This window comes from Aquila chrysaetos, chromosome 3 (genome assembly GCF_900496995.4).
Source record: "Aquila chrysaetos chrysaetos chromosome 3, bAquChr1.4, whole genome shotgun sequence".
Lineage (NCBI taxonomy): Eukaryota > Metazoa > Chordata > Aves > Accipitriformes > Accipitridae > Aquila > Aquila chrysaetos.
In genome coordinates, this window is record NC_044006.1 from 2,410,188 (window position 1) to 2,426,395 (window position 16,208).

Sequence of the window (16,208 nt, forward strand, 5' to 3'; positions counted from 1 at the left end):
AATTTTTGAAACTTCCAGTGTTACAATTCCACCTTCAGGAAAAAACCACCCAAACACAAAGGTTTCTCCCCGTTTGACTGGAAAAGCGGTGGGAAGCATCCTCGGCAATTTCTCTCTCCTTTCCACCTCTTCCCCTCCAAATCCGCTAACCTGCTTCCCACCGCTCTTTTCCACAATCCCTAGATCCCTCAAGACCCGAGAAGCGAGAAATCAAATGTCCGACTCCTGGCTGCGATGGGACCGGCCACGTCACGGGACTCTACCCTCACCATCGCAGCCTCTCTGGTTGTCCGCACAAAGACAGGATCCCTCCCGAGAGTGAGTACATGGTGGCATAACAAGGCTTGCTTAAATTAGTCTGAAACCTTATTTCCCAGGGGGATTTTCACACCTAATGGGTAGAGCCGTCTCAAGGCCAACGGGCAGCCCAAATAGTTCCAAATGATGTGAATTTTATGACTGAGTCCCTAGCACAAGCCTGATGTTAATCCTTGGGATATAACAGAGTTTCTGGCATGGGATGGTGCTTTTCCAACTTGTTCCAGGGTGCTTCTCTCCACCAGAGTGTTATCGCTCTTCATGGGAAATGCTATGGAGATTACTAGGAAGTCCTACCCTTCTTAAAGATTTTTAGCACCATCCTGTGGAGAATGAGGTCCCTTCTCTGAAAATCAAAGAAGTGCTTTAAAAATGACTGCCCACCTCCAGAAGTGTGTTAAGCAGTTCTCATCTTTACACCGAATGTCACATATTTTTCCCTAGTTGGTATATCATGTTGGGAAGAAGGGAAAACTGTTCTTTCTTCCTGTGCAAATGTGCGGAAGGTGTTGCCGTATAGCAAAGGAGAGGAGTCATTCAGGATGCGCAGGATAGCTGAGTCTTCTCCTACGCTCTCATCACTGCAAATTTCACAAGGTGCTATAGCAAGATTCATCTATTCCACAGAAAATATTTATCATCATCATAACAGATTTTTATATATATATGCACAGAGAGAGATTTTATTTCTACCTCTCTACCAGCATCCTAAATAGCTTTGCCTGTACATATACATAAAAATCAATGTTGTATGTTTATGATAATGGCATAATAGACCAAAAAAAAAAAAAAAAAAGGAGCCCTTCCTTATCAGTAATTTCAAAGGTTGCAGACCTGCCATAAACACAGAACTGCAGGAAACAAGGAGAAAGTACAGCTATCTTCACACAAGCTTGAATGCAAGAAAAAATATTAATAAATAACTAACACAAGCTGTGTGCTTTAGAAAAGCTTGCAAATCAAATTATTTTCTTTACTTTTAAGGTCAGCGCTGCAGGAAGCAATAATCCTGAAGATTAAAATAAAAAAAAAAAAAAAAAATCTAACAAAGACTAGTCCTAAGGATAAAAGCAGAGATACAACTTCAATCACTTAAAACTACCTGAAATTGGGAGACCTGGCTCCAAAACAGTGACAGGCGGGAGGGGCTGGCCGGGGGAAACGGGATTGCAATCAGCAAACGAGGAGAAAGCCCAAGCTGTGTGCAGAGATGCTAATCTAGTGCTGACCTGAGCACTGCTGCCTTGTGAATCTTTTTTTCTCTACGCAGATGAATTCTAATTACAGCATTTCACATTCCCTGATTTCTAGGAAAGCAGTGTACAAGACTTGATGATTTTGTCTTTTTTTTTTTTTTTCCTCTGATTTTTATCAAGTTGTTTTTGCTTCCCTTCCCCTCTCCTCTTCCCCTTGTCGCTCCAAAGTCTTGGCGATGCACGAGAACGTGTTGAAATGCCCCACGCCAGGCTGCACAGGACAGGGTCACGTCAACAGCAACCGCAACACGCACAGGAGGTACCAGCTTTGACTTCTTCTCCATAACGGCCAGGGCAAGGATGGCAGCAGGGCAACCAGCCCCAAAAGCCTTGGCTTTACTCTTGCACTGAGAGACGGTGCAACTAAGATGGGCAAAGCAGGGATGACCCTAAGACAAAGAATAGTATGGGAAAGCAAGACGGGGCAGTGATTTCTGGTTGGGCAATAAAGCAGAGCAATGCTTCCAGGCTCACAGGTGGGACTATGAAGGGGTAGATGCAGGTGGGGGTTCATGGAAGAGGTGTTTGGCACTAGGAAAGCAGAGGGGGCCCGGTGAGGCTGACTGGAGCGTGACGTTTGTGTTTGGTGGTGTGGCACCTAGCAGGATTTCTAGGAAATTCCACAATATTTAGGCTGAAGTTATTGACGAGCTGGGAATGAAGTCCTCTTGCTGTAGGACCTCAGCCCAAATGTGATCAGGAGGGGACAGGGTTGAGCTTTGGGACCTGTAATTATAGCCCATGTTCTGGTTTTGGTTAAACTCGAACACTTTTACAAACGGGAAAGTTGCAAGCAAGGCAATGGTGCACTTAAAAGCTAGAAACCTTCCGAAAAGCCCGACTAGTTTGTGCTACAGGGATGCGCTCATGAATTTATGATTTACCATTCGTTGCACTTGAGCTTAATTGGCAGAGAGTGACAGCTCTGCAAATGTCGATGCTTTTGCAGGCACGAGGTGAGTTTGTGTCGTTACTCATTCAGCCGGGGAGGAACCTGGTGGATGCTTTGTCGTAGCTGTAGCTGCTAGAGGAAAATTAGGCAAATCTGCTTGGTTAATTGAGAAGCTCGGTTTGGTGCAGGCAGCAAGCAATCACAGTGAGAATGAGGTGATCCACTGGTGTTAGTGGGTTATGGAGACAGCTTTGGGCACAACGGTTTGGGCTGAGACCCGGTGGGGTCGGAGCCCAGAATTTCACATGGGGCTGGGCTGGGGTTCGCTCGGTGCTGGCTGCTCTGGTGATGAAGGTGCCCATGATGGCTTGGGGTTGGCTGGGAGCATGCGGGCTCTGCTTGTGAGGGGTTTTTACCTTCCCTGAGCAATCGCCGTAAGAGCCAACCTGTCCCAAAAAGGCAGAGCCAGGCTCACACGTAGGGCGTGTGTGAGCAAAACCCATTACAGCCCCTGACCTTCCCCAGGCACCGGCGCGTTGGCAGCCGTTGCACATCAGAAGTGCAAATGTTTCCCCGCAAGTGCTCCTCAGAAGGCTCCCTTCAAACAGCCCCTGCAAAAGATCCAAATAAATACAACTCAAAAATACCATTTAACTGCTAAAACCACTCAAAGAAACCAGCCCCTTCCCTTTTGCCCCTGCTGTGCTCAGCCTGGTGGAGCTGCCTCCTTGATCCACCTCCGGCCCCTGGGGATGCTCAAGGGCTCATCCTGGAGAGATTTTGCGCTTTGCTGCTTGCCAAGACTAAGAGTAAGCTAGGATAACGATAATTAAAAAAACTTTAAATTGCAAACACTTTTCTCACGGGCTCAGTGCAGTTCTGCATCTCTGAAATGAAGATTTTCATGCTCATCCCTCATGCTTGGTTTCCTTCTCTCTTTTTTCCTCCTCCTTTTTAAAAAAAACCACCTCCCACAGTTTATCTGGGTGCCCCATTGCTGCTGCTGAAAAATTAGCCAAATCGCATGAAAAGCAACAAACCCAGTCTGGTGATCCTTCGAAGACCAGCTCCAATTCTGACCGGATACTCAGGTAAACGGGACCGCGAAGCCCAGCGCCGCGTCACCGCGCCGCCCCAGCCCTCCCCGCGATGCCACGCTCGCAAGAGCGGCCGTCACGGCTCCCTCCGGCTGTATCTTGATACTGCTGAGTCCTCTTATTATGATCATAGGTCTCGCCAAGGTGGGGAGATATCTAATTGATGATCCCAGGGAGGGCATTGAGGACAATGAATTGCTTCTGTAGCATCAATTAATGCTGAGGCTACAGGCCAAAGGGTTTTACCAGTGCAGCAGAAGGCATTTGTGCCGATCGCTCTGCAATGCAAACTGCCAGAGAATGATGGCTATTATATTAGCATTATAAGTAGGGTGGGCTCGGGGAGGGGGAGGAGGAGATTTAGGCTACATATAAATCACTCGATGGCAGTTTCGCGTAAGTCCGCCCGCTTTTCTTCCTTAGCCCGCACGGTTCAGGGGAGAGAAACCCGCCACTCATTTCCAAACCAGTCACATTTATTTTGTTATTTCGCCTGTCTCTATCTTCCCGGGAGAAAGGGCTGTCTCACATTAAGGATGTCCCTGATAGATGCTGGCTTCCGTAGTTGATGTGATTCATGAGGCTACAGATGGATTGTAATATGGTTAGTTATTTTGCAACGAGAGCAGGATAAAAACCGCAGTACGAGCCCTGAGCAGCACTCCCACAAAGGCATCGAGGTCTGATTAATTTATTTATTTACTCCCCAGGACTGCTGAGCACCCCGCTGCACTGGTGCTCAGTGCTTTGGAAAGGCCATTTAGGGCGATTACTTATTTATTTGCAGCGGAGCCCGTGCCGGGCGTAGAGCGCTCTGAGCGCGTCACGAGGACAGTCCATGCTCCAAGGAGCTCCCGCTCCGAGGACTTGCTGGTGGAAAGAGGTCACGGGAAGGAGAATAACAATAGGCCATTTATATACAATTTATATGCAAGACAAATTGATTCATGATAGGCAGCCCAGCAGAAGCGGGTCTTTAAGAGGGACTCTGCAGGCAGGGGAGAAGCCCCAGTGCCTTTGCAATGAACCTGCAGCGGGGACCGGAGCTAAACTGGGGTCCTCACGCCTTCTTGTGCCATCCTGTGTCATGGGTCCCGTAAGTGAGTAATGCCCAAGTTTCTACTGCTGTTGAAAAATGCTGCCACAGCACGGCAGCCTGCAAGAATATTGTTTTGTGTAAGGTTGACAACTTGGTGTTTTGCCTAAAAAGAGAAAAAGGAAAAAAAAAAAGGAAAAAAAAGGGGAAAAAAATAAAAAAGGAATCTAAGAGACCCAAACCAGATGGACACTTGCTGAGGGAGAGCAAAAAGGCTGTCGCTGCCTCCTCTTCCCCAGTAACCCCTTGGGGACAAGGTGCCCCTACGTGTCCCCATCATGTCCGGCCTCCTCCCAACAACCATCTTGTCGAGGAAAAGAGAAATCACTGCTGCTCATTGTTTCATCCTCAGGCCTATGTGCTTTGTGAAGCAACTGGAGATCCCTCAGTACGGAAGCTACCGGCCCAACATGGTCCCAGCAACGCCCCGGGCCAACCTGGCCAAGGAGCTGGAGAAGTACTCCAAGGTCACCTTCGATTATGCAAGTTTTGATGCTCAGGTTTTTGGCAAACGCATGCTTGCCCCAAAGATTCAGACTAGCGAAACCTCACCTAAAGCCTTTAAATGTAAGTTGGGAGCAGGGATGGGCTGGGTTTTGCATTTTCTGCCTTTCTCAGCGTGTCGCGAGGCTCTTGGGATCGTGGCTTTGGGGTGATGGGAGACTCGGGGCTGAGTCGCTGGACCTCTCCTGCTGCTGTGAAGCAGGGGGAGAAATGGAGATGGGCAAGGCTCTCAAGATGGGTCCTGTGGCATGTACATGGTGGAGAGAGGAGCCCGTGGCTGCCGGCAAAGCTTTGCTTGGGGGAGAGTCGCTTTGGCTTCGGCTTTGGGAATAATTGCATCGAGTGGTGGGAACATTAATCTGAGCGACGTCTCTAGGTGGGATAAGTTACACAGTTGTCCTCAGTCGGTCCCCGTTGCTTTGCAGTTCATATCTATTGATCTGTCTTTCCTCATCTAGCTAAATGGATTACAGTTTTCTTCTCTTCCATCTTATATATGACCCACTTCACCCATTTGTCTTCTCTGCCGTGCTCTGCTCTCCAGCTCTGCTACCTATCGATCACCCACCTCCTATCTCCCAGCTCTTTCCTATCGTAGCCACCCACCTCTGCTCCATACAGAGGACCTTGCACTGGTTATAACACTGTGCAACGGAAGCGTGGGTGAAAATGAAATGGCTAAATAACCCCTCAGGGGCTGGGCTGTCAGGAGCGGGAGGGAAGCTGCATGGGGAGACAGCCTGCCGCAAACTGACATTAAACCTCCCCCTTCCCTTTGACACCAAATGTGCACCTGAAGACGTCTTTTTGAGAAAAAAAAAAAAAAAAAAAAAAGATTTAGGAGCCCAGTTTGCAGAAGTCAGCAGCCTCAAGAGGGCTTTCTGTCTGGCTAATCCCACTTCCACAATCCTGTTTAATCCTGATGCAGCTGCTCTCTAAAAAGTGCTCGTACTTGAAAGCATCCCGGTTGTTGCACTACAATGGAAGCGCCCTTTATTACAGTACTAAATCTGTAAAGGATCAGACAATGAAATTGGATGGAGGCCAGAGAGCACAACTGCCACTGTCATCCTGGGTTAGGGCTGATGGAAAAGTAATTTGTTTCCCAGCACAAGTGATTCTCTTGCTGAATAGATTGTGTTATTTGCAATATTAGCAAAGAATTTTCAGGGTAATTGTACTGACAAAAATAATTCCAGCAGACCCACTAGGATAATCCTTTCTATTTTTTCTCATCACTTATTTTACTAATTTGCTGATTGCAAGTCTATTAGTGGTAGAAATACTTATGAAATGGAAAAGCATCGCTGAGCCTACGGTGTGAAATTGAAATTGGCATCTCACGATCCTGGATATTGTCAGGTTGGGCTGGCAAATACCCGCACCCTGCCGCAAAGACATGGATTAAACTGGACTCGAAAACAAGCAGCCATACACAAGAATAACCATTTGGGCAAACCTCCAATGAGTTAATCAAAGCGACAAGATGAATATGATTGCCAATCATAGCAGGGAAATCTGTTCCTTTCACTGAGAACTTATTTTAAAGAGATCTTCATCCAGAGGGATTTATATTCCCCTGCATGTGTGTGCATAACTCCCATTAATGTCAATATGCATTATATACGCACACAACAAGGAAGAAAGCAGTCCTCAGGAAGATTAGCATTTTATAGTGTCTTATATTACAAGTTTGTAATGGGAATAATGAAATCGCTTTCCTCTGTAGCTGCATCAACTGAGGTTGTCTTGCTGCTTCGCCATCATCGGGCCAAAGCTTACGAGTCTTTCCTGATAGAGACTCCCACTGAAGGGGGGATGTTTTCCCCCAAAAAGGGCATAGTGAAATGAATTAAGAATTTGAAGATTTTGCTAACTGATTCAGAATACAATCCTGTGACTGTTTAAAATTGGATGATCCCCTGTTTGCACCCACTGAAACTACTGAATTCAGAGGGACTTTGTGTAGGTCAGAGCCCTCCTAAACAGGACCAGGTTCAAGATTAGGGCAAGTTTTATTGTGCGTTAACCCTGCGAAATACTCACTTTTGTTTCATAGAGTGTAAAGAGAAATTGCATTTCCAGGATTGCACGGCTACGTGCTGTGACATGCAGTAACAGTGCAGTGTCGTGGCCGCGTGTGGCTGTGTAATAAATCCTGTTATTCAGGCATATTTAAATGATATGTCAGCTGTCAGAAAATCCATATTTCACTGGTGTCATCACTGGACGCTCGTATTTCATGGCCACGGTTTTGCTATTAATGTAATTTTTTAAATTGTAAGTTTTCAAATGTGCTACAAGAAATCTCCCCGTAAGTCAGCTCTGCAGATAAGTTATGAACGTACAGAGAACAATAAAAAAAGAGCCAGGAAGCTTCGCTAAGCTTTAACGGCTTCCACCGAGGAGTAGCTTTAATGAAGAAAAGCAGTCGTGTTTTGGGGACTTGATGGCAGAGTCAGTTAATGAATTAAGTTTTCACACCGAGAGACCATTGCACAAGTCGCAGCTGGCTCTGCTCCTATTGCACAACCCAGGCAACAAAATAGCCTGTGGATTGGTAATAACCACAGGCTGCCACTGGAACCGCTAATACTAGCTGTGTCAGACTGACTTAACCTCTTACCGCTGCCCGTGCCGGTTATACATTAGCCTTGTGTTGTTCCTTCTCTTTTTATTCCAGCCAAACCTTTTCCAAAGGCCTCTTCCCCCAGCCACAGCCCCTCCAGCAGTTACGTGAAGAGCACTTCATCTTCCTCCACAGGCTTCGACTACTCCCACGACGCCGAGGCTGCGCACATGGCTGCCACTGCCATCCTCAACCTCTCCACCCGCTGCTGGGAAATGCCGGAGAATCTCAGCACGAAGCAGCAAGAGGCCCCCGGCAAGGTGAGCCGAGCGTGCCTGGGGACCCTCGCTCCAACACGCAGCGGCATGGGTTAAAAGTTTGGGATGGGAGAAATACCTTTTTTTTTTTTTTTTTTTACCCTTCCTTTCATTCTAATTTTTCAATATGGAGGGTGTGCAGAGACTCATCACGTATCACCCTTTCGCTCCCTGCTTTGGGTGGTGCAGTTTGGAGGAGGTAAACTTGGCTCTTAGTGTGTTATGGAGACGCATTGTGGTTCAAATTGCCCATCTGAGACGAGCATCGTTCCAAGCGGAGCCTCAGAGCTGGTTTCAGTTGCTCACTGGTCTGTATCTGATGTCATTTGAGATTCCCCACTTGTGTCCAGGCTGACCTCCAGCTATTTTTCAGAGGAACGCAAGCTTTCCAGAAGTCCCGTGTTGCACCCCCAGCTTTGGGCAGATGTCTTAGATGCCACAGGGCATCTTAAGAGGCACTAGATGCCTGTGTTCAAGCAATCGAGTCAACACGCCACATGGCTGGTAGTCCAGGGGTGCATTTGCATGGCATGTTTCTGAAATATTTATGAAAGAGCATCCTTTTCCACTCAGTTCCTTCTAACTGACTGTGGAGAGGATGGGACATGAATAACCTGCCCCCTGCACTGCAAAAGACAAATGGGGGCAAGATCCCTGTAGGGAATTGCTGGCAGCTACTAACGTTGGGCATGTTTCCAACCTTTCAGTCCATGGACATTGAGGTGGATGAAAATGGGACTCTGGACTTGAGTATGAACAAGCACCGCAAACGGGAGAGCACCTTTCCCAGCAGCAGCAGCTGCAGCAGTAGTCCCAGCATGAAGTCCCCAGATGTGTCCCAGCGCCAAAACAGCACCAGTGCCACGAGCAGCACCATGACCTCCCCCCAGTCCAGCCAGACCTCCCGCCAGGATGAATGGGATGGGCCCATTGACTACACTAAACCAAACCGTCAGCGGGAAGAGGAGCCAGAGGAGGTGAGCGGTGACTACTGATGCTTGAATAACACCTTGTGGGGGATTGAATGCCGTGTTTGCTTGCACAGTTGTCCTATTTTCCCGCTGAACCCCTCATTTGTCCTTTGAGCCTAGGAGAGAAATATTATTAGCTTCGTCAGTGCTACCAGACATCAGCTGTGGACAATCGAGCAGGAGGCAGATGCTCTTGCATCTGTTGGGGTGCTCCTGCAAAGGAAGAACCCACCACTTGCATTGTCCTGGGTCTGCAGTGCTTTCTTCGTTGTAAATCCTTTCAGCTCATTTGCACCAGCGGTGCTCCTGGTGATGTTCCCCCGGTTGATTTATATCTGTCATTAGCAGATACAACCCTGCGCGCCACTAACATTAATCCTGCAGGTGGGAGAACCCAGCCATTACCTCCTGGCTGAGGTGAGGGTCCTGGCCCTGGAAGCAGCACGCTGCTTCTCTGCCCATGGGGCAAGGTGGAGGCAGGTGCCGCTGAGGATGAGTATGGGGGGATTGCACTGACCTTCATCCCTTCAAGACCTTGGGAGAGCCAGGTGTAAATCCCCGTACGGATGTGTTTTACACATTTCTCCCATAAAAAGGACAAATTACAGACTATTGGATCTCTGGTTTGGGTACTGTGAGGCGCTTGCGGAGGGCTCAGGAGTGTCGGCAATGTTGCACTAACTCTTAGCTGGGATGAACCTGGGATCCTTTCCCACCATGGCTCAGCAGCAATGATCACTACAACCACTTTTCCTGCCTGTTTTCTTGCAGTCAGAGCCTGCCGCCCACTCTTTTGCCTCTTCGGAAGCTGATGAGCAAGAAGTGTCGGAGGAAAACTTTGAAGAACGAAAATACCCAGGGGAAGTTACTTTAACCAACTTCAAGCTTAAATTCCTCTCCAAGGACATCAAGAAAGAGCTGCTCACGTAAGTCCTGCCTTCTTGTCTTTTCCTCCAAAATGTATAAAATATGTACCCAGCACTGCTCGGCTGGCAGGAGACAAGATTTATTAGCAAATACATTTTAAAAATTAGAAGTGTAGTTCCCTTTCTTGCTGTGATTGGTCTTACCTTATCTAAGCGGTTCAAATAAAAAGCTCCAAGAGAAAGCCTATCCTCATACAACTGCTGATCATTGAGGCAAAATACGTTCCCATATGGCCCTGAAACTCTGCAGTGGTGAAGGGAACTTTCTGGGGAGCTCGGTGCTCTCAGGGTTCATGGACGGGGCTGTGGAAACCTCCTTGCAGGGCCCGTTTTCCCTGGTGTTTTCCTGCAAGAGTGTTGCTGGCACGGTGATGGAGTCTGCCCGATCTCCTGCCCCCTTGTTTTGGGACACTGGATGATGCTGAGGAGCCAACAGCACCCAAGGGATCTCAGTACCTTCTCAATGGGTGTGTCGAACTGCAAGGTACCTTGTTGGGAAGGCAGGACTTGGTGGTTGTTTAACGTAGAGCAATGGGTCCCATCACCGTGATACTGCAGGGCCACAAAATGTGAACTAGGGCTGCAGCAAGATTGCTGTCATGCTGCATCTTACACTGGAGAGAGCTCTTAATCCAGCTCCTATCTGTGTATTCATGGCACTGGGTGGGTGGAAATAGAGACCCAGATCTATTCTATTAGATGGAGTATTGCTCTGCATCCACGCCGACCCCCAAACTAATGGTTAATGTTTAGAGTCTGACCCAAATGCTGCAGCTTGGAGCTGGCTCTGATCTAATGGCACGTCGGGATCAGTCTGGAGGTTGTGATGGGGAGGTCTCCCCTCCCAGGCATCCCAGCGGATCTGCTGTTCTTGGCTTCTTTCCTATGCATCTGACCTTCCTATATGTTAAACAGGGAAGAGTCAGCGGGCATCGTTTTGCTGACCTTATACAACACAGCTCGTTATTTGGCTATGCAAGCAGGAGGCAGAGGGAGCAGACAGGCAGGGAGCAGATCCGTGGGGGCAGAGCAGCAGCAGCATCATTTTCCCTAAATGAGCAAAGCACAGAGCAGCTGCCCTATGCAACGCTCTAAAGGCTTTTTTAAAACCCAGCAGCGATGTGAATAGCAATTTCTGAGGCAGAGCCCTGAAGTCCTCCTGTGCTATAATTGTATTATGAGGGTAGAGAAATTTCCTAAATGGAAACAGCCCTGGAATAAATAAATGGTGTTGTGGGCAGCCCTGAGCCTTCTCTCCCCATTTAGCATCCTTGTTCCTTTCTGGCCCAAGGGCTGTAATGAATTAGCTGTAGTTAACTCCGGAGCAGACTTGCCCGCTGTGTCCGTCTGATGCTCCGTGTCTGGGTGTAGTTCTTGGGCCATCTCCAGGCACTGAGGGCAGTCGCAGTGAAGATGCTCCTCACCTCTATCTTCTCGTTGTCCTCCTGTTGGCACACGACTGGGTACCACGTAGCAATACATCACTGCTGCTTGAACATCGTCGTATCGGTGCCGGCTCTAGGGCTCGCTGTGTTTGTATGGTGGTGTGGCTGTGAAAAGGACTCGAGGTTGAGCAGGGAATAGCTGCATCCCCAAGACTCAACTTGCCAGGTCAAACTGTCCCAGGACATCCCTGCAGTGTCCCAGGACATCCCTGCTCTCTCGCATCCCCTCTGGCCTTGGGCAGGCAGGGCAGGACTGTGCCAGAACCTCACCGCTCATGCACAAACTGGCTTTTATTCCCTGGACATCAAGAAGGGATGGCACCTTTTCCCACTGCCCACACAAGTGGAATTCATGGGGGATGCAGCGGAGAGGGATGGGTGGGAACCGCAGTCCGGCGAGAGACGTGGCAGCTTCTGCCACTCCTCAATTTAGGAGCCCCCAGGCACATGAGTCAGAGGTTACTTTTATTCCCTTTCTGGAGTGAATAGTGTTTTCAAGCTTTTCTTTGCAGCTATAAGGGCTGGGGGGGGGGGGGGGGCGGGGAATCAATTCAGAAAGCTGAAATCTGGCGCTTGCAGGGAATAAGCTGATTCCTGCAGCCAGAGCTTCAGTATTGCAGAAATCATCCAAATTGGCAGCACCAAGACCGTGGTGTTCATGCCTGTTCGTTCATGCCACCCAGCAGGCTGCTTTAAGTCTCGCACTGCTGCTGAGCAAGCCAAGTAGCTACGTATTTTGAACATTTTCTTCACATTTGGTGTAAATTTTTTCAATTTTTTTTCAGGATCCTTGTGATCTTTTGGGAACAAAAAAGGGAGGAAGGGGAGCTGCAAGGGAAACAGATGGTTTATTTGCATGCAAACATACAAACACATGCCGAGGTCCGATGGAAGGAGCCGGTGTAAGGGGTCCAGGGCTGGGCTGAGCGCCCCCGCAGACAGACCCCGAGGGGGGCTCAGCTGGCTTTGCAGATCCGTGGCTCTCGGGTGAATCCATTCCTTTCCAGCACTTACACTCGTTGTTGTTGTTGTTGTCGTTGCCCAGTTGCCCAACCCCAGGCTGTGACGGCAGCGGACACATAACGGGAAACTATGCCTCTCACCGCAGGTGGGTTGAACTTTTTTTCATGGTTTGGACTTGAAAGACAACTTTTTATTTCTTTGAGTATATTTTTTGACCATGTGGATAGTTTGGTTCTGTTTCCTCCCCACCTTCTGTTGCCCCTCTCCCTCCCCACGCCCTGGCCCTTTTTCTTTTTCCTTTTTTCCTTTTTTTTTTTTTTTTTTTTTTTTTTTGCTTATCCAGATATTCCATCTCTTCTCTTTCAGCCTTTCTGGTTGTCCTCTTGCTGACAAGAGCCTCAGAAACCTCATGGCTGCCCACTCTGCTGACCTCAAGTATGTTTGCGCTCAACTTGGAACTCCTTTTTTTTCTTTTTTTCCACCCTTTTTTCTCTCTTCTCCCTTCCTGCCCCCCCTCCTCTTGCTCTGCTTTTGCTTTTCCATCCCCTCCCTTCTCTTTTCAAAGAGCCGATCAAAATCACCCGCAAGGAGCTTTGGTGGAGTCCAGCCTCCAGGTGCCGTGTTGAGAAGAGGCAATGGCATGGAGGAAGGCTTATTCTGGGGAGGGGGGGATCACGACCGTGATCAGAAATAACCTGGACCCCCGGCAGGTTTCCTTTGGGCACTGTAGACATACGCTATTTTCTTTCTCATTTGGCATCTTTTCCCAAGCTCTTGTTCCCTAGTTTGTGCCATAACCCTTTTCATTCAACATTTTTGTCCGTCTCTCAAATAATCCAAAGCCTAGATAAAGGCACACGCTTTATTTTTGGGTAGAGACACAGCTGGGAAAATACCACCAGGACATAGCAAAGCCAACTCTTCTGTAGAGCCTGGGATGATGATTTTATGCTAAATTTTAGGGGCTGTTCGGGATGTAGTGACAGAGGTTCCTATTCACTTCCATGGGAGTTTGGTTTGTCAGGGAATAAAAGAGGGAGCAAGCAAATGCTTGGTGAGGCTGGATCCTGAGCCAGTGGCAAAGGGCTGATGAGCACCCAAATTTCTGTGTTCCCCTTTCTGCTCCTGAAGGGAGGAACCTGGTTTTGACATTTTCATTCAAATATCTTCCTCTGAATCCTGTGTTCAGCTTTGCTGCTGTCTTACCAAAAGTCCTCATTTTCAGCAGGAGCTTATTCTTCACAAGAAGGTTTCCCTTCTCTTAGGTTGCCTCCCCCAAAGAAAGCTTTAATAGAAATTGTATTTAAAATAGATGGAGACACAGAGGGGACCCTAACTCTCTTCCACCCAACCTGCACCTTTGGGGGAAAGCTAATTGTGAAATTTTTTTCAACATCTCTTCCATGGAGCCAGCCTACCTTTGGAGGCCGATTCTCCTCTGAGCTCCCTGCTTTGCTGAATCCAGTTGCAGGATTATTTAGACCCTGAGATATTCATAACTGTAACCAAAGAGTCTCTACTGAGAGTAAAACCTCATGGGCGACTTCACATTGCACAGGCTCATCATGAAAAAAAAAAAAAAAGCCCTGTGTCCTGTATGCAATCAGTGATGTTTGGAGCCATAGTAGAGTCAGGTGTGGTCATTAAGGTGATTGGTAAAGTCCCAAATCCCTTTTTGGTGGCCGGGAGGGCAGCGTGGGTCTGGGACTGCTCCGCACCCCACCACCGATGCAGGTGCTGGTGCCAGGAAAAATGTTCTTTAGCTGCCTGCTCCTTATTAGAGAGGTGGAAAAAGTAGCTGGATTAGTTGATATTAATAGAATATACTAGTGGATAGAAAGGACTCGCATGATTAGTGCTAAGTACACTTAATCATGCATTATAGACGATATACATTTTGAAAGAATCTCTTAAGAGAGCTTTGCTGAACTGGTGTTTCTCCAACAGCCTTAAAGAATAGCCCAGTGATCAGGCAATTAGTGTTAAAGATATTAAAAGCTCTCAGGAACAGTGCCCATCTCCAGTAAGGGCCCAGAGAAAAAGCAAACAGGGTTGTCCCTGAGACCGAGCATCACGCCGAGCCTCGCTGTGCAGTGTGCCCTGCAACCCTTGGGCATCCGATGTCAGCACTTTTTATCAAAACACTATATAAAACAGGAGACTTCTGGCCAAAACAAAGCTTTTTAATGTTATTTCCCAAGTACTGCTTTTTTCCTCTGTCCTGGTGAGGATGGGAGCTGAGGAGGGAGGAAGGGAAGAGGATTTGGAGATATTACAGATAGCGCAGTCATAGCTTTTCACAACTTCAGATAAGGCTATGTCAGTGTTTCTATTATAAATTCTATTTCAGGGGTTAATATGCCTGATATAAAAAAAACAGCTCCAGGCTGGAACATGCAATAAAAGGTCTCTGTCGGTATGATTTGTCTCCAGATAATTAAAAATAAAAATCAAATCATTTCTCTCCCCTCTTTAAAAGTCCTGAAAGGCAAAAGGAGTTTGGTGTTAGCATTTTCATAATTTCATCCCACCCTGAAGCTAGAACAACAAAGAGATAGTTTTGCTTTCTACTTTAACAGCGTATAACAGGGAAATGTCACAGTCATCTCCTAAACCTGTAATTTCTAAATGATTTAGAGAATTGGCACCCTCATCGAGGTCCTGCTGGATGTGTCCCTTCTCTTACTGCACCAGACCTACGTGCATTTATGTTTTCCTGGGTCTGAGCATGCTGAGCCTTGGTCCTTACTTAGTCTCCCTGCCACCCCTCTGGGACCAGGACGTGTCACTACTCTCCCACCCTAGGCGAGGTGCCAATTTTTTTCACCAATGGAGACTATTCAATGACCCGCAAAAGCCAGACCCACCCTCAGAGCTGGTGCAAAGATGAGAACTTTTATATTTTCTGACAAAAAAACGAGGACTTTTTAAAAGGCTATTTTCCAAGCCGCAAAACTAAAGGCATCTGTGGAAATTATTGCTCCACTGACTCTCAGGGCCAGAGCACCCCAGCTATACCATTGCCCAGGTCAGGCACGAGCTTTCCCAAAGGCATCAGCCTCAGAGGCTGCCCGTGCACCACCAAGTGTTGCCCATCAGTTCACCGGGGTGTCCTGGAGACACCGTGCTTTTACACATCGGTCCCTGCTCTGCTGTGGGGTACCAACCAGTGGTACCAAAGCAGGCACCGGTGGCTTGAAAAATGGGGATCGAAAAAGTGGGGGCACAGCAAATTCCTCCCCCAAAGCGAAAGGGCATTTTGCAAGCTTGCGGCCGTGCCGTGAGCTTTGCTCGCTCCAGCTCAGAAGCGAGTGGCTCAGCATCTCCCGCTCGTCCCACCGTGGATTTCCTCCCCCCTGTCCTAATCACTTGACTTAAACAGCCCTGGCTAATTGGCAAGCTGGCGTGCACATCCTCGGTGAGCACTCCTCGCCTCTCTTCCTTGTCCCCATGACAACTTTTATGTCCGCCGCGTCACCTACAGCATTCGGAGCAGATCTTTGTGCTCGTGGTACTTCATATCCCCTCACCTTTCTCGCTTCTGTGCCCTTAATGATGCGGTGTTTAACTCGTGCCATTATCTTCGCTGCCGCTCGGCAGGGCTCGCAGCCCCCGCTAGCCTTTGTGCCGGTTTGTGTGATCACAGAAGTACTCTCCAGGCTTCGCTTTCAATCACGTCCCAGAGCGCTGGATGTTTACCTTCAAACGCATGATCAGGGCTGCATCTTCAAAGACCCCTTCGTAACAGCAGCGGCTGAGGACTGAGGGGCAGATTTTGCACCGAAGCACCAAAAGCTGCTGGTGCACCGTACGCGGTGACCTGGTGATCCCCAACCCGAGGCCCTGCAGGCAGC

At 48.2% G+C, this 16,208-nt stretch overlaps 1 protein-coding gene across 7 annotated transcripts in view; it reads left to right on the forward strand.

Annotated features, from left to right (window-relative positions):
• Window positions 1–16,208, forward strand: part of MYT1 (myelin transcription factor 1) — a 65,178-nt gene that overhangs the window by 36,904 nt on the left and 12,066 nt on the right. For 4 of the 7 annotated variants that reach the window (XM_030009330.1, XM_030009328.1, XM_030009334.1 and 1 more), the window contains 9 exons: window positions 184–318; window positions 1,743–1,833; window positions 3,444–3,557; window positions 5,012–5,226; window positions 7,847–8,052; window positions 8,757–9,026; window positions 9,792–9,946; window positions 12,437–12,499; window positions 12,721–12,789. In XM_030009330.1, the coding sequence (XP_029865190.1) occupies window positions 184–318; window positions 1,743–1,833; window positions 3,444–3,557; window positions 5,012–5,226; window positions 7,847–8,052; window positions 8,757–9,026; window positions 9,792–9,946; window positions 12,437–12,499; window positions 12,721–12,789 (1,318 nt within the window). The remainder of the gene's footprint in view (window positions 1–183; window positions 319–1,742; window positions 1,834–3,443; window positions 3,558–5,011; window positions 5,227–7,846; window positions 8,053–8,756; window positions 9,027–9,791; window positions 9,947–12,436; window positions 12,500–12,720; window positions 12,790–16,208) is intronic. The other 3 variants (XM_030009331.1, XM_030009332.1, XM_030009329.1) reach the window with 3 other exon arrangements.